The sequence below is a fragment of the Mustela erminea genome, chromosome 8, assembly GCF_009829155.1.
Source record: "Mustela erminea isolate mMusErm1 chromosome 8, mMusErm1.Pri, whole genome shotgun sequence".
Classification (NCBI taxonomy): Eukaryota; Metazoa; Chordata; class Mammalia; order Carnivora; family Mustelidae; genus Mustela; species Mustela erminea.
In genome coordinates, this window is record NC_045621.1 from 94,899,310 (window position 1) to 94,925,179 (window position 25,870).

Here is a 25,870-nt window from a genome sequence, read left to right on the forward strand (position 1 = left end):
GAAGAAGAGAAAAAAAAATTGAAAAAGAAAAAAAAAATTAAATTAACTGCAAGACTAAAGAATTATGGGGAGATAGCCATGAGTTCCGTGCTTTGCTTTCTCCTCCTCTGGAATTCTGCTGCTCTCCTTGGTATTGAAACTGCACTCCTTGGTAGGTGAACTTGGTCTTGGCTGGATTTCTTGTTGATCTTCAGGGGGAGGGGCCTGTTGTCGTGATTCTCAAGTGTCTTTGCCCCAGGCGGAATTGCACCGCCCTTACCAGGGGCCGGGCTGAGTAATCCGCTTGGGTTTGCTTTCAGGAGCGTTTGTTCCCTGAATGCTTTCCGTAGAGTTCCAGAGTACGGGAATACAATTGGCGGCCTCCTGGTCTCCGGCCCGGAGGAGCCGAGAGCCCGGGGCCCCATTCCTCAGTGCGCCCTCAGAGAATAGTGCCCAGTAACTCCCGTCTGCCTGACCTCCGGCCGCACTTCGAGCTCACCGAGCCTGCAACCGGTTCAAGGTAACCCCAAGCTGTGAGCTCACTGTCAGCTCTGTCTCTGTAGCCGGCTTCCCTGTTCTAATACCTGTAAGGTCTGCGACACTCAGACACCCCCGATCCTTCTGTGACCCTGCGGGACCTGAGGCCATGCTGACCCCACATGGGCTTCACCCCGGTTTAGCCTCTGGAGCGATGTCCCTCAGCGGAACAGACTTTAAAAAGTCCTGATTTTTGCTCCATTGCTCCGCTGCTTGCCGGGAGCCACCGCCGCCGCCCCCCCCCCCCCCCCCCCCCCCCCCCCCCCCGTCTATCATCCCGTCACTTTGGATTCACTTCTCCGCCAGTCCTAACTTTCAGAAAGTGGTTGTTTTTCTGTTTCTAGAATTGCTGTTCTTCTCTCCGATCTGTCGATGGATTTGCAGGTGTTTGCAATCTTTAGATAAGCTATCTAGCTGATCTCCTGCTAGCTGAAGTAGTCTCAGCCTGCTAATTCTCTGCCATCTTGACTGCTCTAAGATTTCATTTTTTGATGGTTGCATAATAGTCCATCATATAGGGCGCCTGGGTGGTTCAGTGGGTTAAGCTGCTGCCTTTGGCTCAGGTCATGATCTCAGGGTTCTGGGATCGAGTTCCGCATCAGGCTTTCTGCTCAGCAGGGAGCCTGCTTCCTCCTTTCTCTCTCTGCCTGCCTCTCTGCATACTTGTGATCTCTCTCTGTCAAATAAATAAATAAAATCTTTTAAAAAATATATTCCATCATATATATATTCATATATATATATATATATATATATATATATATATATCACATCTTCTTTATGTATTCATCTGTTGATGGACATCTAAGTTCTTTCCATACTTTGGCTATTGTGGACATTGCTGCTATAAACATTCGGGTGCATGTGCCCCTTTGGAAGTGATGTGATTTTGTAAAATTATTTTTATTAAAATATAATGCATTCTTTACCCCAGGGGTATAGGTCTGTGAATCATCAGGCTTACACATTTCACAGCACTCACCATATCACATACCTTCCCCAATGTCCATTACCCAACCACCCTCTCCCTACCATCCCCCCAGCAACCCTCAGTTTGTTTTGTGAGATTAAGAGTCTCTGATGGTTTGTCTCCCTCCTGATCCCATTTTTTTTCATTTTTTCCTTCCCTATCCCCAAACCCCCCGCCCTGCCTCTCAAATTCCTCATATCATATGAGAGATCATATGATAATTGTCTTTCTCTGATTGACTTATTTTGCTCAACATAATACCTTCTAGTTCCAACGATGTGATTTTTTTTTTAATAAAGATTTATATACCATTAATAAGGTTTAACTTTAAATATTTAGGCAGGTGCTGTAAAGGACTATATTAAGATGATGCTTCAGAATGATTCACTGAAGTTTCTGGTTTTTGCTCATCATTTAAGCATGCTCCAAGCTTGCACAGAAGCAGTCATAGAAAACAAGGTATGTTATCATTTTTCTATAAAATACTTTTTAGGATGCAGGTTTTTAATATACTAAACATTAATTGTAGTCTTGGAATTTGAGGGTTCTTTTGGCCTTCTTTAAATGATGATATTTTCATTATGATTAGACTGTTTTCTTGCTAATTATACTAATATCATATTATTATTATGTTGATGTTAAACTATTAAACTTTTTATTTTATTCAAGGATTATAATTTTCCACTGAACTAATTATCTGGATTGATTAAAAATATGCTGACTTGATAGGATATATTGTGAATTCCGTTATTCTTACCAGATATACCATTTGAGACTGGTGTAGAGAGTTAAAAATTAAAATTTTTAATTTACCTGCAAGTCAGCCTTAAAATATAGGTGATGTCAAGGGGAAACAGAATGAATTTAGCCAATTTTAGTCCAGCTGCAGTCACACCTTTTAAATTTCCAGGGAACATACTCTGTAGAGTATGATGTAGAGTAAGATTTAGTACAGGTGAGTTTGAAACAGATGGGCCAAGTACCCTCTCCAGTAAGCTCCCCAAACCTGCTGGCCTTGCTGCATTTTCTTAGGTTCACCTAATTCCCCAGCAGTCTTTTCTATCAGTGACAGCATCTGCCATGTTTTCTTTCAGAGTTTAAATCTGGTATTTCTCTTTATGTGCTGAGGGCTTTTAGAGATGCTCAGAAACAGCCAGAAGAAATTTCCTGACAAATCATGTGAGCTTAATATACATGTCGCAGCAGAACCATGTGCTTATGTAGGTAGAGTTTTTAAGTGAAGAATTAAGCCATGTTTTTGTTTTTATTTTTTTAAAGCCTTTATTTATTTATCTGACAGACAGAGATCACAAGTAGTCAGAGAGGCAGGGAGAGAGAGGGGGTGGGGAAGCAGGCTCCCTGCTGAGCAGAGAGCCCAATGTGGGGCCCGAACCCAGGACCCCGCGATCATGACCTGAGCCGAAGGCAGAGGCTTTAACCCACTGAGCCACCCAAGCGCCCCTAAGCCATGTTTGTTTGTTTTTAAAGATTTTATTTATTTATTTGACAGACAGAGATCACAAGTAGGCAGAGAGGCAGGCAGAGAGGAGGAAGCAGGCTCCCTGCAGAGCAGAGAGCCCGATGTGGGGCTCGATCCCAGGACCCTGAGATCATGACTTGAGCCAAAGACAGCGGCTTAACCCACTGAGCCACCCAGGCGCCCCCTAAGCCGTGTTTTTTAAAATTTCGTATACATTTTTTGATCATTTGCCAGTATGTTTATTAATATTACCAAAGAAGTAATCCTAGTGTTTCCTTTATAGGAGGATTGATGACAATATAATAAAATGCTATCTGTGAAAAGGTGCTCTCACACTGATTATAATATCATATCTTTAAAATGCCTTTTGAGGGAAGAGTTAATTAGCCTTTGAAATATTATTTTTAATGATTAGGCAATAAAATTAAATTCATAATATTTTCTATTCTGATTCCATTAAGCTTAAAACTAAAATTACTGGGATCTATTCTAAGTATAGCAGTCTATTCTCCCCACTTCTTCTTTACTGATATGTTTAGAATCCCATTTAGTATCCATATCCATTAAAAACAATAGGTAGTCATCGGTTGGAGGTGAATCTCGCCCAAAGTCTCCCTAGCCTGACTATGTGTGTTTTCTTTAGAAAGACTGTTGGAAGATTTTATAATCTCCCTTATGGGATTTTAATGGATCACTGGTCAATGTATATCTGTTTGTGAAGACATAGAAAGTTAATATGGGGCATTCTATTTAATGATTAACCATTTCCTTATGAAAGTGAGTATTTGTATGTCTCAACTATATAAGGTTATGTTTTCCATAGAAGTGCATATGTAAATGAGACTATTTGAAATTCACGACTTCATACTGAATTTTAGAAAGTTGAGTAGTGAGTGCTTTTTAGCTACTTTAACACACACTGATTGCTCCCTTTTCCTAACCCAGATCATTCCTAGAAGACACCACTGTTGAGTTTAGTACTTACTGTTTCCCTACTTTTTAAAAATGTGTGTGACTGTCTTGGTTCCCAAATTCAATGGAGGAGACTGTTTCACATATTTCTATTAAGCTTAGGAATGCAGGGACGCCTGGGTGGCTCAGTTGGTTAAGCGGCTGCCTTTGGCTCGGGTCATGATCCCAGCGTCCTGGCATCGAGTCCCACATCGGGCTCCTTGCTTGGCAGGGAGCCTGCTTCTCCCTCTGCCTCTGCCTGCCACTCTGCCTGTGCTTGCTCTTGCTTCTCTCTCTATGACAAATAAATAAATAAAATCTTTAAAAAAAAAAAAAAAAAAAGCTTAGGAATGCAAAAAAAAAAAAAATGAGTTCAAATGGTATACTAAAAAATATATTTTCCCAGTTAATATTAGGATATTTCAGAAGTAAATGCATTGTTCTTCATGAATCCATAATAATATGGGTAAAAACCTCTTTCTCTCTTTTCACCTGTCTGGCTTTATTTTTACTTTGGAATCAGTGAACCTGTAACTTTCAAGTTAATTTGATCCATAATTTAAAGTTCGCATATGAATTCACACAGAATTTTACTAACGGCATTAGCTTAATTCAGTGATGATTTATGGAGCTCCTGTTATATACAAGGCATTGCACTTGGCATTGATGGTGTGAGGATGAATTAGACATGGAGCCTACTGTCAAGTAGGTGAAAAGATTTAAAAATACGGAATTGTTATAAGAAGCTATTAAGAAACTTGATTAAAATTCTTCTTATTTAACATTTACTAACATTTCATCTTACCCCATTTCTATTTTATTATTTGAGCATAAAAATACAGTATAAAACATATTAAATGAGATGGGTGCATAGGGTTTTGTGCTAATTTTGCCATTTCCCTTGTTGATACTAGGCTCGGTACATTAGGATAGATGGAAGCGTTCCATCTTCAGAAAGAATACATCTAGTGAATCAGTTTCAAAAGGATCCTGATACTCGTGTGGCTATCCTAAGCATTCAGGCTGCTGGCCAGGTAAGAAATTCCAGGAGGAGATTATGCTAAGTAGAATAAGTCAAACAGAGAAAAGTCAATTATCATATGGTTTCACTTATTTGTGGAACACAAAGAATAGCATGGAGGACATTAGGAGAAGGAAGGGAAGAATGAAGGGGGGGCATTGGAGGAGGAGATGAACCATGAGAGACTATGGATGCCAAGAAATAAACTGAGGGTTTTAGAGGGGAGAGGGGTTACCCCAGTGATGGGTATTAAGGAGGGCATGTATTGCATGGAGTACTGGGTGTTATAGGCAAACAATTAATCATGGAACACAACATCAAAAACTAATGATGTACTGTATGGTGACTAACAAAATATAATAAAAAATATATATAATAAAAAAAAGAGGTCAGTATCATGAAAAAAAAAAATGTCCCTGATATTATTGAATCCCTAAACCAGTTGCAGAATTGTACATACACTGTGACCTCATTCCTATGTTTTAAAATTCGAAAGAACATAGATGTATAAATTTGTTAAAATTCACAAGATGCTAAGTTTAAAATTGGTGCTTTCTATTTTATGGAAATTATACCTCAATAAAGTTTATCAAAAGAAAGAAAAAGAAATTCCAGGCAGAAATTTGATAATGTCATTAAGATAATAAAAAGGTCATTAGCCATAATTATAACTTTGTATCAAGACAAAAGTGTAATAAATATTCTGCTTTGGAGAGATAGAAAGTATAATAGAAGGAGACCTCAACACCTCCGACTCAAATCTTCTTAAATTTTCAAGGAAAGAATTTCCTAGATGAGTATAGTTAATTTAATCCTAATACTTTTCCATTACCTTTTTTCTTTTTTCCTAACTTTGAATTTGCATAGAATTTTCCTTTCTTTTTCAACATTTCCTTGGCAATTTGGTGTCTTTTCTGGTTCCATACAAATTTTAGGATTGTTTGTTCCAGCACTATGAAAAGTGCCATTGATATTTTAATCGGGATGGTGTTGAAAGTATAGATTGCTCTGGGCAGCTTTCATTTCTTATAGCAGTTATCTTACTTGATTGGTTTCACCAGAGCCTGTGAGGCAAGGTGACCTGAGAAAAAAGAACTCTTCTGTCTGAGGACTTTTTATGGAGCACCTCTGGTTTGACCCTTAGGATTGGGTTTGGGTGCAAGTAAATGAAAACCCAAATTAAGAATGACTCAAATACACAAAGTTTAATTCTCTCATGCAGACAGTCCAAGGTTAGCATGGTAGTTCCACAAAGTCCTTAAGGCTTAAGCCTCTCCAGCTTTCTGCTTTACCACTCCTAGCAGATACCTCTTATTTAAGAGAGCTGCTCTAGTTCCTCCATCATATCTGTGATCCAGGGCACTGACTGGAGAAAGGCATGCATCATTGCTTCATTTCATTCACCTACAGTTAGCATCTTGGTTATAGCTAACTTCAAGGGAAGCTGGGAAAAGGAGCCTTTATTTCGTCTAAAATCGCATTGAAAATCAGATGTTATGTTACAAAGAAATAAGAACCAAATAGCTATTATGGAAGATAGTGACAGTTTCTGTTACACTATGTAAGGGGGATCCTTCTGGACTTTTTTCCTGCTAACATTCTACAATATTTTGATGTAAATTCCCAAGCCAGGATATTTAACATAGGGAAAAGTGATTGAACAGATTTTCTGTGCATCCAGCCTGATATATAGTAGATCTGTCGACTCTGGAATCTAAACCAGGGCCAAAGATCTGCTTTTAGCCAGGTAACTGATGTCTATAAAATTGTATATAGAGAGAAGCTCCATAAGGATTTGGAAGTTCTAGAACTCACCAGGAGTTCTTACCAAAAGGAGGGTTGTCTCAACACTACACTCATGTTGGATTAAATCTCTATGAGCCTAGGTTTTATATCTGTTAGAATATTCCAGCCAAAGAGAATGTCATCAAAAAGAGCTTAAAATTAGAAATGGAGTACTCATAGCATGGGAGAAGAAAAGTAGAAGGAAGCCAGGCAGGAGGATTTGGGGGTGGCTTGATAAAAGACCTTCTGAAATTAAGATTGTTAAGGACACCCGTATTTTATTCAAGGCTGTATTCCTGAGAACCTGGTATAATTCAAAACTCATACACTTGAACACTAGTATGTTCATAGGAATAAAGGAAACTAGAAAGGGCTTTGTTCTTGGGGCATGTGAATCTTCCATTGTAGTTTAGTGGTATGTTAGAGGAGTTTGGGTCTTGCCAGCTTATTTCCCCTTTATTCTTGTATGGTTATATGATACCTCTAACACACTTAAAGGTGTTCTTCCTTCTTTAAATACTATTTGTTATTTTCTAGCATCATCTCTAATGTTTTGTGGTGTTTCCTGTCCTAAATATCAGCACAGTTTAGCGTGATGATTGTTGGCTTTCCATGTTTTTATCACTTCTAACTTCTGTTCCAAAGTGATGGGTCTTTAGTGAATTTTTCAGCTTGAGAACTCATGCCACCATTTCATGAATGCTAATAATAATGTTGTTATATGATATGAAAATATTTTAAGTTAAAGCTATGTAAAAATAACAGCACAGCAGTCACAAAAGTCATTCTCTGATGGAAGTTCCAGGGCATATGAACAGCAGCATGGATTAGATGATTCTTTCAAAGAATAGTAGGTATTTCTTTCAACCACATAACATCACTGACTAATGTGTGACAATAGCTTAAGTATGCTTCACGTTTTACCAGCCTTTCAACTTTAAAACCATGCATTTTTTAAAATACTCTTTAATTCAAGGAGATTTGCATTATTTTTCATATAATGATTATACAAGAAGACCTAGTTAATACTTAATAATGTCACACTATTTCAAACTGATGTAAAATGCAATTGCACAAAAAATCCAATTGTGTTATATATATTGGGATAGAAGCCAGTAAACTTAAGGGTGTTTGAGATGTAACATGAGAAATTTCATAGGAAGAGAACAGTGTGACTGAAGACATGATTTTCCTGCTTTATAGAACAACACTATGAATTAAATGAATAGAGGAAGTCATTGCTCTCTGCCTAGTTGCTATGGATACCATGTGTTAGAAATTATATTCTCATTTATAATGTATTTTATTAGATTTTCCAGTGGTAATGTGAATCCAGTCCTCATCAGAGGATAAAGTGATTTTGTTTATATATATATATCCATCAAACTAACTTTTGAAATATTGAAATACCTTTTAAATGTGTTTTTTGTAGTTCACCTGGACATTTGCACTAAGCAGTCTTCATTTGCCTTTCATGAATTAAATTTTCTTAATTTGGCTTAAAACGAAAGACTGATTTATTTTTAAGTCCTTTAGCTTTCTCTTGTTCATTTAACATGTTCAGAAAGACTTTATTATATCTGGCTCTCTGTTACATTTTCAGTTTATTTGCATCTCAGTTTCTTCACTTTATTTTTCTTAGGGTTTGACATTTACTGCTGCAACTCATGTTGTATTTGCTGAGTTGTACTGGGACCCTGGACATATAAAACAAGCAGAAGACCGGGCTCACCGAATTGGACAGTGCAGTTCTGTGAATATTCACTACCTTGTTGCAAATGGGACTCTAGATACTCTTATGTGGGGAATGTTGAATCGAAAGGTAAAGCTTGAATTCAAACCAGGTTACCTTTTTTTCAAAAAATTTTTTATTACTTTTTTTAAATTAACATATAATATATTATTAGCCCCAGGGGTACAGGTCTATGAATCGTCAGGCTTACACACTCCAGCACTCAACCATAGCACATACCCTCCCCAATCTCCAGGTTACCATTTTATTCATTATGTGGAGCCTACGTAAGTTAAGAGGCTGAGTTGTAGTGTTTTCAGGCAAAGGATATTCAAGTACACTAAGATAGTGATGTTGATAGGAACCAAGGTTAGAGAAGTCTTCAGTTGGTAGTACCTTACGTATCCTCTCCATTAAGGGAGAGATGTACACTTACATGTGTTCTTACTGTCTTCCATGGCCTTCATCTACTATTTTAGAGATCAGAAAAGGATGGGCTAGCAAGGAATAATAACAGTGTCAAACCCCAAGTCCTTTTTGTAAGCTAAGAATAAACCCTTACCAGGAAGGATTGAGTTCCTGGCTAATTTTGAGCAGAGGACAGCCTGTACCTGGACCCCAGAAAGGGTAGGAGGCATGTCACTAGTTCTGTCCACTCAACTGTCTCTTCTCCTCCCCAGCCCAGAGAGGTATTCATAGAAAAGATTTGACTAATTATTAGAGGAGGTTTTTCAAGCACTGAGTATATATGTATTTAAAATGGCCAATTATGTGGGTTTAGTTTCGAAGTTTATAAATATTAGAATAAAGTTTTTATAAGAAAAGCAAATAGTATAACTTCTCTGGTGAGACACTTTCCTCATTAAGTATGGGAATCATCTACTTGGCAATTTGTTTGTAATTTTGAAAAATTTTATTACTGAAGCCCATGATAGGTTGAAATACTAAGTGTCTTTGGTGAATTGCTTGTGGTTTAATTGCAAAATCAGGTCACTGCTTAGTAAGTATCAGCTGTGAGAGAACTTTTGTAAAATTCATATGCTTCTTCACTTTACAGACACAAGTTACAGGGAGCACATTGAATGGTAGGAAGGAGAAACTTCAGGTTGAGGAAGGTGATAAGGAAAAATGGGACTTCCTGCAGTTTGCTGAAGCTTGGACTCCAAATGAAAGCTTTGAAGAGCTCAGGAATGAAGTTTTGTTCACTCACGTAAGATTATATGACAAATTCTTTTCTTTTTTTAAGTTTTAATGTCCTAAAACTATAACTTTATCATATTTTTTATAGCAAATTTTGATTGTGCTGTTGAAAGGAGGTTCCATGTAAAACTGGAAAACCTAGAGCCACAAGATGACATTGAAAGGAGGCTGCACCAGTGGCTTGTATCTTCCAACAGTTAATGCCAATGCTCACTGTTATCCTTAGAAAAGCAGGCTCAATAGAATCCAGCCTTCAGAAGAAGACGTAGGTGGCTATTAGATGTACAATCAAGAGGACAGGGGAGAATGTATAAATTTGCCAAAAGTGGAACACAAGCAGGTCACAGACTCTGTAAAGACATTTGTATTACAATGTCCAAAGTATATAAGAATTTATACAATGTAATTAGTAAAATACAAACAAGGCAACAGAAAAATAGACCGAGAATGTGAGCATTAGAGGACACCTGAATAACCAATAAGCATGGGAAGAAACTTTGCACCAAATTAAGGCGAACTATAAAGACACATTTTCCCTTGACAATTACTAAATAATCTGTGGTGTGGTGTTCTGAGATTATGTGGCTGTCCTGTGTCCAAAACCTTTCATCCAATGGTCTTAGCATTCACCGTGATCTTTGTCTAGGTCATTTTGAAATAGTGGTTTTTCTATTTCTATCTTTGCTTCTATATTTATTAGTTGATGTTTTTCTGTAAAGATAAACTTTATTTTTCCTCATTTAAAAAATATATCACTAAAACTTGGGATAATAGTAACAGAATTGTTACTATTACTGTGTTATAATTCTTTACTTTTATTCTTTGTTTTTCGTAATATCTGGCTTATGGAAGCACCTTTCTTTTCTTTTTTCTTTTTCCTTTTTTCCCTTTTCTTTTCTTTTTTTTTTTTAATTTTATTTCTTTTCAGCGTAACAGAATTCATTGTTTTTGCACCACACGCAGTACTCCATGCAATACGTGCCCTCCTTAATACCCATCATCTGGCTCTCCCAACCTCCCACCCCCCACCCCTTCAAAACCCTCATGTTGAACCTGAGGTCCATGAGAACCATGGTCTCTCATGGTTCACCTCCCCTTCCAATTTCCCTCAACTCCCTTCTCCTCTCCATCTCCCTATGTCCTCCATGTTATTTGTTATGCTCCACAAATAAGTGAAACCATATGAAAATTGACTTTCTCTGCTTGACTTATTTCACTCAAAATAATCTCTTCATGTTGATACAAAAGTTGGGTATTCGTCCTTTCTGATGGAGGCATAATACTCCATAGTGTATATGGGCCACATCTTCCTTATCCATTCGTCTGTTGAAGGGCATCTTGGTTCCTTCCACAGTCTGGCGACCGTGGTCATTGCTGCTACAAACATTGGGGTAAAGATGGCCCTTCTTTTCACATCTGTATCTTTGGGGTAAATACCCAGTAGTGCAATTGCAGAGTCATAGGGAAGCTCTATTTTTAATTTCTTAAGGAATCTCCACACTGTTCTTCAAAGTGGCTGCACCAACTTGCATTCCCACCAACAGTGTAAAAGGGTTCCCCTTTCTCCACATCCTCTCCAACACATGTTACTTCCTGTCTTGCTAATTTTGGCCATTCTACTGGTATAAGGTGGTATCTCAGTGTGGTTTTAATTTGAATCTCCCTGATGGCTAATGATGATGAACATTATTTCATGTGTCTGATAGCCATTTGTATGTCTTCATTGGAGAAGTGTCTGTTCATATCTTCTGCCCATTTTTAAAATTTTTTTAATTTGTTTTTTATTTATTTTCAGCATAACAGTATTCATTGTTTTTGTACCACACCCAGTGCTCCATGCAATAAGTGCCCTCTCTGATACCCACCCCCTGCTTCCCCCAACCTCCCACCCCCCCACCACTTAAAACCCCTCAGATTGTTTTTTCAGAGTCCATAGTCTCTCATGGTTCACCTCCCCTTCCAATTTCCCCCAATTCCCCTCTCCTAACTCCCCATGTCCACCATGCTATTTGTTATGCTCCACAAATAAGTGAAACCATATGATAATCGACTCTCTCTGCTTGACTTATTTCACTCAGCATAATCTCCTCCAGTCCCGTCCATGTTGCTACAAAAGTTGGGTATTCATCCTTTCTGATGGAGGCATAATACTCCATAGTGTATATGGACCACATCTTCCTTATCCATTCGTCCATTGAAGCGCATCTTGGTTCTTTCCACAGTTTTTCTGCCCATTTTTTGATATGATTATCTGTATTGTGTGTGTTGAGTTTGAGAAGTTCTTTATAGATCCTGGATATCAACCTTTTGTCTGTACTGTCATTTTCATTTTCTTTTTATGCAAGTCCCTACATTGTTCTGAGTGCTTTCTAGCTTTTCAACAAACAATTTGAGATTGATCTTATATTTTCTTTGCCCCAGTCCTGGAGCTGGACATTTCTTTAACGAGTCCTGATTCATTTAACTGGGGAATGATACTTAGCAATCAGGATTTTTTTTTTTAATTCCTCGGATATCATCACTTCTGAGCTATTTTCAGTGTATAGAGCGATTTATACACATATACACATTTTTGCATGGATAGGTTAATATGTATTTGTATGTATATGTGTGCATTTTTAGTTCATATGTTCACTCTAATACTCCAGTTCAAATCCAACACCACCAGGTTCTTTTTCACCTTCGCCATATATCTATGCAGACACAAGTATTTATGTTTCCCTTATTTAATAAGCAAGAACTCTTGTTCCTGACTTCATCATCGTATTTGCTCAGTGGCTCTGTCCTTCCATACATGCAAAATACTTTTAAAATAACTACACTAAAAGCATACTTTACACCTACTAGATTGGCAACAATGAAAATACTTGACATGCCAAAAATGTCAGCAACATTTCATATGCCAAACTCTCATATACTGCTAGGTAGGCGGATAAGTTGTCATAACTCCTTTGAAGAGCAATTAGACAATATTTGATAAAGTTGGAAATGCCCTCCAACCAAACTATTCCATTTCTAGTAATATATTTTTACCTGTGGGTATAAGGATACATGTACAAGGATGTTTATTGAATCCATTTTTGGAATGCCAAAGATTAGAAACAACCAAAATACTCATCAATAGGTGAATGACTACTTAAAATCGTCTTAAGAAGGGAGCCTAGGGGGCTCGGTTGGTTAAGCATCTGCCTTCAGCTCAGGTAATGATTCTGGAGTCCTAGGATCGAACCTCACATCAGGCTCACTGTTCAGTGAGGAGCCTGCTTCTCCCTTTCCCTCTCCTCTCGGCTCATGCTTGTGCTCTCACTCAAATAAATAAGTAAAAATCTTAAAAACTAAAAAAAATTTTTAAATATTCATAAGATACCATTTAGAAGTTAACATGAATGAATTAGATTTATATATTTTAACACGACCAGACTTAGCATAACATTATTTTTAAAATGCACAGTACACAAACATACACACACAAATAATATTAGGTATTTATATATGTATATTTAATCAAATTTATAAACCTAGATTAGAAAATCTCGTATACTTGTAATATTGATTTTATCTGGAAGGAGGAGAATGGTTCTGGGAAAGAGTAAAAAATGGAATGGCAACTTCAACAGAAATATTTTATATTAATAAAGTAGGAAGTAAACCTTACAATATTAGTATTTGTAAATCTTGAATGGTGGTATGTCTCTGTATAATACCAAATACTATCAAAGTCCATATATAACTGAATAAGAAATTGTACATTAGAAAAGCTTAGTTATTCAGAATGTCTGGGTTTTTTCCTAATCCTTTTGGTGCAATATGGTCTGAAAGTTAGGAGGAGTTTAAAATTTTTTTTTTAATTTAAGTATAGTTGACACACAGTGTTACATGTGTACAAAATACAGTTTTAGGTATACAAAACAGTGATTTGAAAAGTTTATGTATTATGCTATGTTCTCCACAAGTGTAGCTACTAGATGTCCCCAGGCATTTCTATTATAGTATCATTGACTATTCTTTATGCTGTGCCTTTTATTCTTGTGACTTATTCATTCCGTATGGGGAGTTTAGTTTTAATTTTTTAAAGAATTGATCATATATTATAGAAATAAAAGTAAAGTCTGGAAAGTTTAGTTCCATAGGAAGAAACAATGTTTTTTATGTGAAATCTTACTAAATCTTTTTCTGTATCTTATTTAGAGTTAGTCCTTTTTTTTTTTTTTTTAAGGATACTAGAATGTTTTCTGTCAAATACTGCTTAAAAAAGATAGAGGGATTAGTTCTAAGACTTTTTTCTTTTGTTTAAAAACTACTTTCCTTTTGGTAGTGTTTCTGTGTTTTGGTCTATTGAAAAAATCAATAGGTATTTAAAATCCTAGATATTTTTAAAATATATAAGTAAAATTATAATTTGTAGCTGTTCTCTAAAACTTCCAAACTATTGAATTATGTTTAAGGGTTCATTTTTAAGATAGTATTAAGAATTTGAACCATCTCTTCCTACAAATATACATGTTTATTGTTTTTAACTGTAGCTGAAGAAAAACATGTATCTATGTACAAAGTTGTTTTTTTTTTTTAAAAAAACACCCAATTACCTTTCTTTCATGTCAAGTGTTTTTTCTTTCACACTTTAGTATTACCTTGCACAGATTTTTCAATGCATGTCATTTTTTTAACAGCAAATATTTTTAAAAATTTTTTACTGCGGTAAAGTTGGTATATAACATTGTTTCAGGTATACAACATAATAGTTCAATTTTTGTATACACCACAAAATGATTTCTACAGTAAGTCTCATTACCCGCAGTCACCATACAATTAACCTCCCTTACCCTTTTCAGCCATGCCCCAACTCCCTTCCCCTCTAATAACCACCCCTGTGTTCTCTGTATCTATGAACTTGGTTTAGTTTAGTTTGATTTGGTTTTTTAGACTCCACACATAAGTGAAATCGTATGGTATTTGTCTTTCTTTGTCCAAATTATTTCACTTAGCATAATACCCTCAAGGTCCATTCATGTTGCAAATGGCAAGAGTTCCTTTTTTATAGCTGAATAGTAGTCAGTGAATATATATAGACAATACATTTTCCTTATACATTCATTCATCAGTGACTACTTGGGTTGCTTCCATATCATGGCTATTGTAAATAATATTGTAATGAATATAGGGGTGCATGTATCTTCTGAAATAAGTGTTTTTGTTTCTTTGGATAAATGCCCAGAAGTGGAATAGTTGAATCATATGGTAGTTCTATTTTTAGTGTTTTTAGTACTCAACATACTCTTTTCCATAGTGGCTCCACCAATTTACATTCCCATCAGCATACACATTGTTCCCTTTTTCCGCATCCTCACCAACACTTACTGTTTCTTGTCTTTTTGATAATAGCCATTTAACTGGTGTGAGATGATATCTCATTGTGATTTTATTTGTATTTCCCTGATAATTAGTGATACTGAACATCTTGTTATGTGCCTCTTGGCCATCTATATGTCTTCTTCTTCTTCTTTTTTTTTTTTTTTTAATTCATTTGTATGTCTTTGGAAAAATACCTCTAAATTTTCTGCCCATTTTTAAATTATATTCTTTGTTTTCTGCTATTGATTGAGTTCTTTATATATTTTTTCTATTAACCCTTATCAGATATATGATTTACAGATATATTCTCCTATTTAGTAGGTTGCCTTTTTTCTTTTTTTTTTAAGATTATATTTTTATTTATTTGACAAACACAAGAGAGGGAACACAAGCAGGAGGAGTGGGAGAGGGGGACGCAGGCTCCTCACTGAGCAGGGACCACAAAGCAGGGCTCCATCCCAGGACCCTGGGATCATGACCTGAGTGGAAGGCAGATGCTTAATGACTGAGCCACCCAGATGCCCCTGCCTTTTCATTTTGTTGATGGTTTCCTTCACTGTGTAAAAGCTTTCACTTACTTATTTTTGCTTTTGTTGCCTTTGCTTCACGGTCAGATCCAAAAATTTAACTCCATGACCAATGTCAAGGAGCTTACTGCTTATGTTTTCTTATACTTTTATGGTTTCAGGTCTTATATTCAAGTCTTAATCAATTTTGAGTTATTATTTATGTACAGTATAAGACAGTAATCTAGTTTCATTCTTTCATATGTGATTGTACAGTTTTCCTAATACCATTTATTGAAGATACTGTGTTCTCTCCCCACAGTATGGACTTAGCTTCTTTGTCATAAATTAGTTGACTGTTGATATGTGGGTTTTTATCTGTGCTTTCTATTCCATTGATCTATGTGTCTCTTTTTATGCCAATACCATGACTGTCTTGATTACTATAACTTTATACTATAGTTTGAAATTAGGGTGCCTGTTACCTCCACCCTATTACCTCCACCTTTGTTCTTCTATCTCAAGATTGCTTTAGTTATTTGAGGTCTTTTGTGGTTCCACACAAATTTTAGGATTATTTGTTCTGGTTCCGTGAAAAATGCCAGTGGGATTTGATATGGATGTATTAAACATCTAGACTGTATTTTTATGAGCACAGAATATATTCCAATTTATTTGTGTCTTCTTCAGTTTCTTTCATCGGTATCTTATTAGTTTTCAGCATACAGGCCTTTTCCTGTCTATGGATAAATTAATTCATGGGTATTTTATTCTTTTGATGCAATTGTAAATAGGATTTCTTTTCTTATTTTCTCTTTTTGATAGTTCATTAGTAATGGACAGAAATGTAATGTTTATGTATATTAATTTCATATTCTCCTACTTCACTGAATTCACTTATTAGTTCTAACCATTTTTTGATAGAGTCTAGGGGTTTTACATGTGTAAAATCATGTCATCTACAAATAGTGACAATTTTACTTTTTCCTTTGTGACTTAAATGACTTATTTCTTTTTTTGTCTGATGGCTGCAGCTGGGAATTATAATTCTATGTTGACTAAAAGCGGTGAGAGTGGGCATTCTTGTCTTTTCCCTACTCTGAAGAGGAAGAACTTTTTCAACTTTTCCACATTGAGTATGATGCTCATTGTAGGTTTGTCATATATGGCCTTTATTATACTGAGGTATTTTCCCTTTGTTGAGAGATTCTATCAAAAATGAATATTAGATTTTATTAATGTAGCATAATTATTAATTTGTGGATATTGAGCCATTCCTGCATCCCTGGAATAATTCCCACTTGATCATCATGTATCTTCCTTTTTATTTATTATTGAATTCTTTTGCTAGTATCTTAATGAGGATTTTTGCATCTATGTCCTTTGGGGATATTAGCCTGTTGTTTTCTTTTTCTGTGGTATACTTGTCTAGTTTTAGTATCAGGGTAATGCTGGCCACTTAAAATGAATTTAGGAGCATTTTCTTCTCTTTAGTTTTTGGAAGAGTTTGACAAGTATGTTTTTAAATCTTCTTGAATGTTTGGTAGAATTTACCAGTGAAGCCATCTCTTCCTAGACTTCGTTTGTTGGGAATTTTGTAATTTCTGATTCAGTCACTGTGTTATTAGTCATCTGTCTACTCACATTTTCTGTTTCTTCATGGCTCACTCTTAGAAGATTATGTGTTTCTAGGAATTTATCTACTTCTTATAGGTTGTACAAGTTGTTGGCCTATAATTATTCATTATAGTCTCATATGATCATTTGTATTTCTCTGGTAACAGTTGTGGCTCCTCCTCTTTCATTTTTTATTTCATTAAGCCCTCTCTTTTCTTGAGTCTAGCTTGAGGTTTGTCCATTTTTTTAAATGATTTTATTTATTTATTTGAGAGAGAGAGAGAGAGCATGCAAGTGGTATGAGGGGCAGAGCGAGAAGCAGGCTCCCCAGAGACCAAGGAGCCCAATGCAGGGCTCAATTTCAAGCTGAGCAGAAACCAGACCCTGACAGCTGATTTTTTTAAGTTTGCAAATATATTCGGTCCTATGGGATGGTACTCATAGCCCCTGAGTACTCATAACCCCAGGTGTGCCCTGGTGGCATTTGCACATGAAGGCTCCAGACAAGTAGATAAGCTCCTTGCTGGGGGTTACCAGCAAGTAGTAGTAAGGCCAGGGAAGAGTAGAGCTGGTGTCTCTCAGCCTACATTCCCAGAGAATTCCTCTGTTGCCTCTAGTTGTGTGGTAAATCTGTAGTCTGTTCCTCAGGCTGACCCTCTAGGGCATGTAACAAAGCCTTTTTCATAGGAAGACTGGGCTTGGCTTCAGTGTGCTTTTTGAGCTATGCCCTGGTGTTAATCGTCTGCCAAGAACTGTCTCTCTGATTGTTTTAGTCTCTTGGGGCCCAGCAATACAGGCCACCCTGGCCACCAAAGCCAGCTGTCATAGGGGTTTCCCCTATGTTGACTATACCTGCCTGCCAGCTTCAGCAGAGCTGTGGGAATCTTGTTAGCCATAGCGGGCAACAGGAGAACACATCGGCTGGACTAGCCCACTGGTTACAGTAGCAGAGCAGGAATATTCAGGGCCAGGGCAAGCCCACTGGCTTCAGGAAACTGCAGGGGACCCCAGGGCCAGGGCAGGCCTGCCAGCCTCTGCATGACCATGAGAGAACATTGGGGCAGGGCAAGCTCACTGGTGCTAACAAGGGTGGGGGAGTACCAAAGAGGTGCCTGCCAGCATGGCAAGGTGGAGAGAGCACTCAAAAATGACACTCACCAGTACCTCCTTCCCCAGCAGATGCTTGTCAATAGCAGATGCTTAAAGAATGGCTAATGAATCTCCTTTGCATAATCTTGGCACACTTTGCAAACTTCTGCTTTTGCCCTGGGTCCCAAGATGAGTGAATCTGAAGACTTTTAATCACCTATTGCCTTTTGGGTCTCCTGAATGTAAGCCCGTTGATATTTAGACCAAAACTTTTTGAGGTTTATCTTTACAGTGTAAATCCCAAGGGTTGGGGTGTCTGATATGGGACACAAGCTTTGCTCCCCTGGGAGAAGCGCTAACCTGCTGATATCCCTCCCTCTGGCCAAGGTAGGGTTTTTGGCCAAACCATGTCTCTGCCTCTCCTACCCATCTCAATGTAGCCTTCATATCCTTTGTTGTAGATAACCTCTTAGTTTTCTAGTCTTTTTGAGAGGAAATGAATCTATACGTAGCTACATATTTGTATACTTGGGAAGAGGTAAGTTCGGGATCTTTCTACTCTACCATCTTGAACCACTCTGGCCTCACTACATGTCTCTATGCATGCATGGTTTTCTGCAAATTGGAGTTCTGTAATGTAGAGACCATTTGTTTTGATTTGGTTTTGCTTTGTTTATATTTGGTTGGATCCCGGCCAGGATGTAAAATGTGTTTTAAATGAGTTTAGGTGTCCATGCTACTTACCACTTTGTCTTTATACCCTCCAGCTTCATGCATTTTAAGAAATACTCCATTTGTTGAAAGGTCCTAAGATATTTAGTCTGATGAACATATTTTTCTTATGAATTTTGCCAAAATTTTAGCATTTCCTATGGGACTATTTCTATTTATACTTTCTTTCTATAATTTCTTTCTGATCCTTTTTTAAAGCTTTTTAAAAATAAAATTTCTTACATTTAACATTTTTTTGAATATTTCCAATTTTCTCAATTAATCTTTGCCAAATTTGCCCATTGTCATCAAAAGCTTATTTATCTGAAAAGTTTATAAGAGTTCTAATTGGATGGTTTTTAACAGTTTGTGAATATTTCTGGAGTGTTAGCATTTTTAGAGATGTTCATTTTCTACCTGTCCCAGTACCCTGTGGCTGTAGCTGGAGGTTTGAGCTGCATATGGAAAAGGGACCTTCCATTACAGGGAGAATCAAAGTTGTATGTTAGCACGTAACTCAGCCTGGCCTATCAGCCGTGGTGAATGGGAGACTGACAGTCTCAAAGAGAAGGAGACCAAGGAGCAGGGAATGAGTTTGAAGGGCAAGGAAAGGATAAACTCAGGGCCGGGAGAGAGTCAGGAGGCCCAACTCCCAAGCTCCCCAATCTTCTTAACCTGGCAAATCTATCATGTTCAAAATGTTGTGAACTCTAGAAATGAGTTTTAGAAAACCAATAAATTTGGTCATTTTGGCAAGTTGGTCTTCAGGGAATTGGGCTTCAGGTCATTTGTCTTTTAGCATATGGACTTTTGGAAAATTGATTTTCTATGAATTGAACTAGAACCTAATATTAATATGATTATGTGTTTGGGGGACAAAAAGCCCTGTGATTGCGAAGAAGAGGCGGGGAAGAATGAGAGCAATGTTTCTGGACAAAGTTTTTATCTTAGTTTTGGTATCTCTTTCCATCTCTCTCACCTGGTATTCATTGCCTTTCAGAATGGCATTATCCATATCTCCTTCTTCTCTTAATCAGAATTCTCTTTCTGTCATATAATTCAGCTAACTATTGGGATTTTAAAAAAATGGTAGCAGGGCTGGTACTGTACCAGTATATATGGGTGTAAGTGTCCTGGTTGTTTGCAATATTCAGGATTTTGGTAATGTTTGGTAAATAGCCACTTCTTCCGTCACTCCATTGTACTCCCTCACCTCCACAGGGACATCTGTCCATGCGTGTGATCTGACGTAGCATGGGGGCCTCTGGACTCTGCCTCAGTGCAACACTGGTTAATGCTTCTGCTATAGCTGTTGGGAAATAGTTGACTAATACCTGCGTGGAATTAATCCCCACGACTGAATGAGTAACAATTCTTTACCCATCCTAAATACATTTACATTTTTTAAAGAAATTATTAATCCTTACTTACTTACTTACTTAAGGGACAGTTAATTTAACTGTCAAATTAACTGTCCCTTAAGTAACCAGTACTGCCCGAGAGTCTGTCACCAGCGTCACTGCCTCAAATGCAGTCCTGTTTTTCAGGCTTCTTCCTTTTTTTCCTACCTCTCATATACATGACATCTAAGTACTGTTTTGGTTTTGAGGTGTTTTGATTTTCCTACAGTGGCTTATGTTGAGTGATAAGGTTGGTCATTTATAGGTGAAAGGAGAGAAAGATATGGAGTTTATTATTCTGTATTGTCATTTCCAAGTGATTAAAGGCTGTTTCTGAATAAAATACACTGAATAGAGTAGTCTAATAGGAAGCCTTCCCACTCTCTCTGATATTCATTTATACTCCATCATCTGAGGGATATCCCTTTCTTGAGCAAAACCTATGGGAATTGGGCCCTTCCCTTAACTTCTACGGAGCCTTTTCTCTCTTTCGGCCTTTAATGGATGAACAGTAACATCATTACCCAGCCATTTGAGTCCCTAGGTCACTGGATGACATCTGAGGTCCCTTTCATCTATTATATATACACTATAAAGTATCCAAGGAGAAACTTAGTGCATCAGTGATCCATAATGATCAGTGAGCAAAAGAAGGAACTCTAATTTGGTATGGTAACAAGTCCAACTCCTGCCTAGGGCAGGTCTTTCTGTTTGGTTTCTCTTCAAGTCTCAGTAAGCCAGAGCTGCTTCCATTTTGTTACTTCAAACAGTGGTTCTCTTTCCATTTTGGAACAGATCTCCAGATTCCAATCAGTCTCTGATTTTGAGATCTGTTTTACCTTACCAGTTGTTTTCATTTTGTGGGCTCATAGTTCAGTATTTCACAGTTTTACTCTCCTCATTAGATTCTAACTGGTTGCCTACCTTTCTTACCCTGCCTTCGTACTTGCATCTTTGACCCGGCTCATACCACTGCTTTTCTCTAGCATAACCATCCCATCCTCAAGTCTCCTGGTCTGCTGTCCTCAAAGCCTCAAACATCCTTTACCCAAAGCAGGTTTGTATTTTTATTTTTTAATTTGTATTTTAAACACTCACACTTGCATTAAAAATGTGTAGGATGGTTGCTGGTCTGCTGCAAAAAATATTGTGTATAGTTGGGAAGGAAAGCTGTTTAGTACAACTATGAAATTTAGAAATATGCCTTCAAAATTTAAAAACAAACCTTGCATTTTTTATTAAATACCAACATTGTATGAAATGTTTGTCTTGTGGGCTAAGGAGGGCAATAAGAAATTATCTCATGCAAATGAAAAATAACCTTCTTTTCTACATAGTGTCTAGTTGGTAAAAATGGTAATAACAAAAGAAAGTTGACCATAGGAGCTGTGGCATTCATAAAGTCTAAATTTTTCTTACCCCAAATCTTTTGTTTTTGAATATGTGAATATACTGCTTTCTTGATGCTAACACATCTCAAATTAGAATATTTATATATCTATATTTTAGAATTCAAACCACTCTGTAAACATTATAAGAGGATAACCTCATTGTTATGCACAGAGACATATAAATTTCTCTGTCATGGCTTATATCACATAGTACTATTATTAGGCATTTGTCTTTATTTGTCTTCATCACTTCACTTCACTCAGTAATAATAATTCACTCAGTAGTAATAATCAACATGTATTGAGTGGCTATTCCATGCAGCCACTGTGCTAAACCCTTAAAACACGTAATTTTATTTAACCTTCATAGCTACCAAGAGGCAGATGCTATAGCCATGCCCCACTAAAGCTCAGAAAGGTTAAATGATCTGCCTAAGTTTATGCGGCCAATAAGCTGGGGTTAAACTCGGGCCTTTTTTCCCCCAACAGTCTGCCTTCATGACCTTGCCAGACTAAACCAGATGCATGAGAGTTAGCACAATGAGGAACCTTACTTATTTGTGGAATGAATAGAACATTGAAACACTTCAATTTGATTTAGTTAGTGTTTATGTGATGTGTATTATGTAGAGGGTGTTTAAAGATCATTCATTGGGGTTCCTGGGTGGCTCAGTGGGTTAAGCCTCTGCCTTTGGCTCAGGTCATGATCTCAGGGTCCTGGGATTGATCCCCGCATCAGGCTCTCTGCTCAGTGGGGACCCTGCTTCCCCTACCTCCCCGTGCCTGCTGCTCTGCCTACTTGTGATCTCTCTCTCTTTGTCAAATAAATAAAATCTTAAAAAAGAAAAATAAAGATCATTTATTATATAAACATTTATTAAGGTTATATTAAAACCACAGTTAGATTCCACTTCACACCTACTAAGATGTCTAAAAGTAAAAAGATGGACAACATGTATTGGCAAAGATACAGCAAATTTGGAAACACTCATACATTGCTGGTAGGCATATAAAATGGTACAGCCATTTTGAAAAACAGTCTGGCGGTTCCTTACAATGTTAAACATAGAATTACCATATGATCCTGCAGATTCAGTTTCAAGGGAATTCAAAATATATGTCCACATAAAAACTTGTGCATGAATGTCACAGTCCAAACATCCATCAGTTGATGAATGGATAAACCAGATGTATATTCACACAACAAAATATTATTTAGCCATAAAAAGGAATGAAGTTCTGATACATGTTACAACATAGAGGAATCCTGAAATCCTTATGCTAAGTTAAAGAAGCCAGACACAAAAGGCCACATATTGTCTGGTTCCATTTATAAGAATTAGCTAAAATGGGCAAATCCATAAGAAATAAAGTAGAATTGTGGCTGTAAGAGGCTGGGAGGAGGGAGAGATAGGGAGTGACTGCTTAATTGGTATGGGATTTCTTTATAATTAAATAGTGGTGATGGGTGCATAATTCTGAATACACTAGAAGTCACTGAATCAGATACTTTAAAAGAGTGAATTTTATGGTACATAAACAGATTATATCTCAATAAAGCAACTAATTTTAAAAGACTATGTGCTAGGTGCCAAGATAAAGAAAACAGCTAACATTCCTTTGGAACTTACTCTTTAATTGGGAGAGGCGACTATAATTAAATCATTTTAATGAGATAGAATGCATGTCAAAATAGAGATATGTAAACCAGGTTGTGGGATCACAGAACAGAATAAATAAACTACATGGGCTTATGGGAAAGTTTCCCTTTGGAAACACCTGAGGAGCTGGATTATGAAGGATGAGTTCCGAAGGAGTGGGTCCTAGTTCAGCCAGCCCTCAGGAACACTAAAAGCATTTCTCCAAGCACAGTGAGAGCAGTTATCACTTGTTCTGAAAATGGGAATTTCACGTGAATGTATGAGCATAGGGCACATAAGACGCAGTTCAAACGGGAAGAATCCCAAAACTTTGGCCCTGATCAGATGGAGAGGAGGCCACACGTGTAATGCCAAGAAGTTGGATTTATCCTGAAAATAATGTAGTATCATCAGAGGCTTTTAAGCAGATGAATGACATGAGCAGATTTCTGTTTTCAAAAGATGATCCTAGTAGCAGTGTGGGAAATGAATCGGAGGGAGAAGGGACAGAGGTCCTTGGAGGCAGTGGTATTTGGGGAAGGGATTATGTCTGCCGTCCCTCCCATCTCATTTTAAACTATGGTAAAGAGATACTCTGTCTCTACTCAGTCTCAGGGCTTTCTCCCCTTATCCCTGAGGGATGATTTTTCAGAGCCTGAGCACTTGGCTGAGCCACAGTTGAGGGCTGATGTGTTACTGAGCTCCCCAGAGGCATATCTGTCCTGCATTTGTGTCTCCCTGGCAGGCCCTACAGTCAGCATTTGGGCTGAGAAGTAGGAAGTCCTATTATGGCCTTGGGTTTTAGCTGGTTTTTGAAATACACCTTTTACCAAAATTTTACTTGTAATATTTGACATGTACAGGTCTATTAGTAAAGTCAGTTTGTTTTTATTCTTAGGGCTATTACTATATAGAAAGCTGCTTTGTCAAGGGATTCCCAGATGGAATTTGGGGCACTTAACGCCACCCTGAGCTCCTGACAGTGGTAGTGGTAATAGGAACAGAAAAATTCCAGACATTGCAGAGGTAGTATCAACATAGTAGGGCCTGGGAGGAATTCTGTCTAATAGTGGCCTGTGCAGGAGGAGGAGAGGGGAGATGCCATAACCAGAGGCATGTGAGTAGGTGACATTCCAGTCACATTCTTCCAAGTCACATTCTAGTCACATTCTAGAGCTTTCCTATACATTCTTATTGACCTTATTAGAAGAGATGGCTCTTCCCAAAGACGTTTATTTGCTTCACTACTTTTGATGTCATCTTTATTTTTTTTTTAAGATTGTACTTATTTGTCAGAAAGAGCCAGCGAGCACAGGCAGGGGGAAAGGTAGGCAGAGGGAGAAGCGAGCTCCCTGCTGGGCAGGGAGCTTGATGCAGAGCTTGATCCCAGGACCCTGGGATCATGACCTGAGACGAAGGCAGACATCTAACTGACCGAGCCACCCAGGCATCCCTGATGTCATCTTTAAAAATAAATAATAGCTTTTCTTTTTACTGCTGTGTTTTTTAAAAACCAGTGTTGCTTTGTATTGTGTGCTTTGTTTTCTTTATGGCCACGGAGGAAAACATATTGTTCTTAAGAGAGAATCACTGTCAAAATTTTATTTAACTACATGAGAGTCTGAAAAAGTCCCCTTTTAGGAGAACCGAAATTCATTTCACTTAGATGATTAAGATGGTACTTTAGTAAATTTGTATCCTCTGGCTTGTTTACAAATGTTAGTGAAAGCTCTTTAGTTCCAGTTCTGGGCATCATTCATCTGCCATTCACCCATTTGTATCACAGCGGTTTTGTTCACTCTTTTAAGAACTGGAGACAGATGACATGAGACAGTAATGATTCCTACCAGAGCTGCCCTTTGATCAAAGTCTATGAGACCCGACATCGGTGCTTTTGGTGGTGGTGTGCTTTGAAGTGCTTTCTTGTTTTTCATGAGTTTTACGAGATTTCCTTTTCCTCTCCTTCAGTTCTAATAACTGACTTTTAATCCTGTCATCATGACCAAGAAATTTGTCTCTAAAGAACAGTAATTTACCATGGTGCAAAATAGCAACTATATTAGGTCCCTGAACCTTACAGATAAAAACACACGTTTTGCCACCTTAAGCATTTTGTAGTTTTTATTTCCTGCATTTCTCACTGAAAGCAGTATTTTTTCTTTTGTTTTTCAAAAGCAATATTGAACAAAAGTCAGGAACACAATAACTGAGTGTCAGCTAAATAACTGAAGAAAGGAGTATCTTCTATTTTCCACATCTTATGACATGGGCATGTTGACTTAACTATATTTTTCCCAAAGCCTTGTGATAAAAATTACTATAAGCTTAGATCATTCCTCCTACTTACCAACACCTACATTTAAGTTCTTTATTTATCACATATTAAAGGGGTCACTTAATATAGTTCTTTCTTTACAAGGATAGTCAGGATGAGTTAGGATCTTTGTCAATAATTTGCTAGTAAATCTCTTCTAAATGCAAGAATGTAGCCATGAAAGAATAAAAAAAA

The 25,870-nt window shown here is 37.4% G+C and overlaps 1 protein-coding gene and 1 long non-coding RNA gene across 6 annotated transcripts in view; one reads left to right on the forward strand and one right to left on the reverse strand.

Moving 5' to 3' along the window:
- Positions 1–25,870, forward strand: part of ZRANB3 (zinc finger RANBP2-type containing 3) — a 332,973-nt gene that overhangs the window by 273,940 nt on the left and 33,163 nt on the right. For all 5 annotated transcript variants that reach the window (XM_032354070.1, XM_032354071.1, XM_032354073.1 and 2 more), the window contains 4 exons: positions 1,826–1,945; positions 4,832–4,951; positions 8,366–8,545; positions 9,513–9,665. In XM_032354070.1, the coding sequence (XP_032209961.1) occupies positions 1,826–1,945; positions 4,832–4,951; positions 8,366–8,545; positions 9,513–9,665 (573 nt within the window). The remainder of the gene's footprint in view (positions 1–1,825; positions 1,946–4,831; positions 4,952–8,365; positions 8,546–9,512; positions 9,666–25,870) is intronic.
- LOC116596900 lies at positions 108–16,244 on the reverse strand. The gene is made up of 3 exons (XR_004288355.1): positions 16,013–16,244; positions 1,507–1,510; positions 108–118 (listed from the first exon to the last, which is right to left on the reverse strand). It is a non-coding gene; the product is annotated as an uncharacterized LOC116596900 (long non-coding RNA).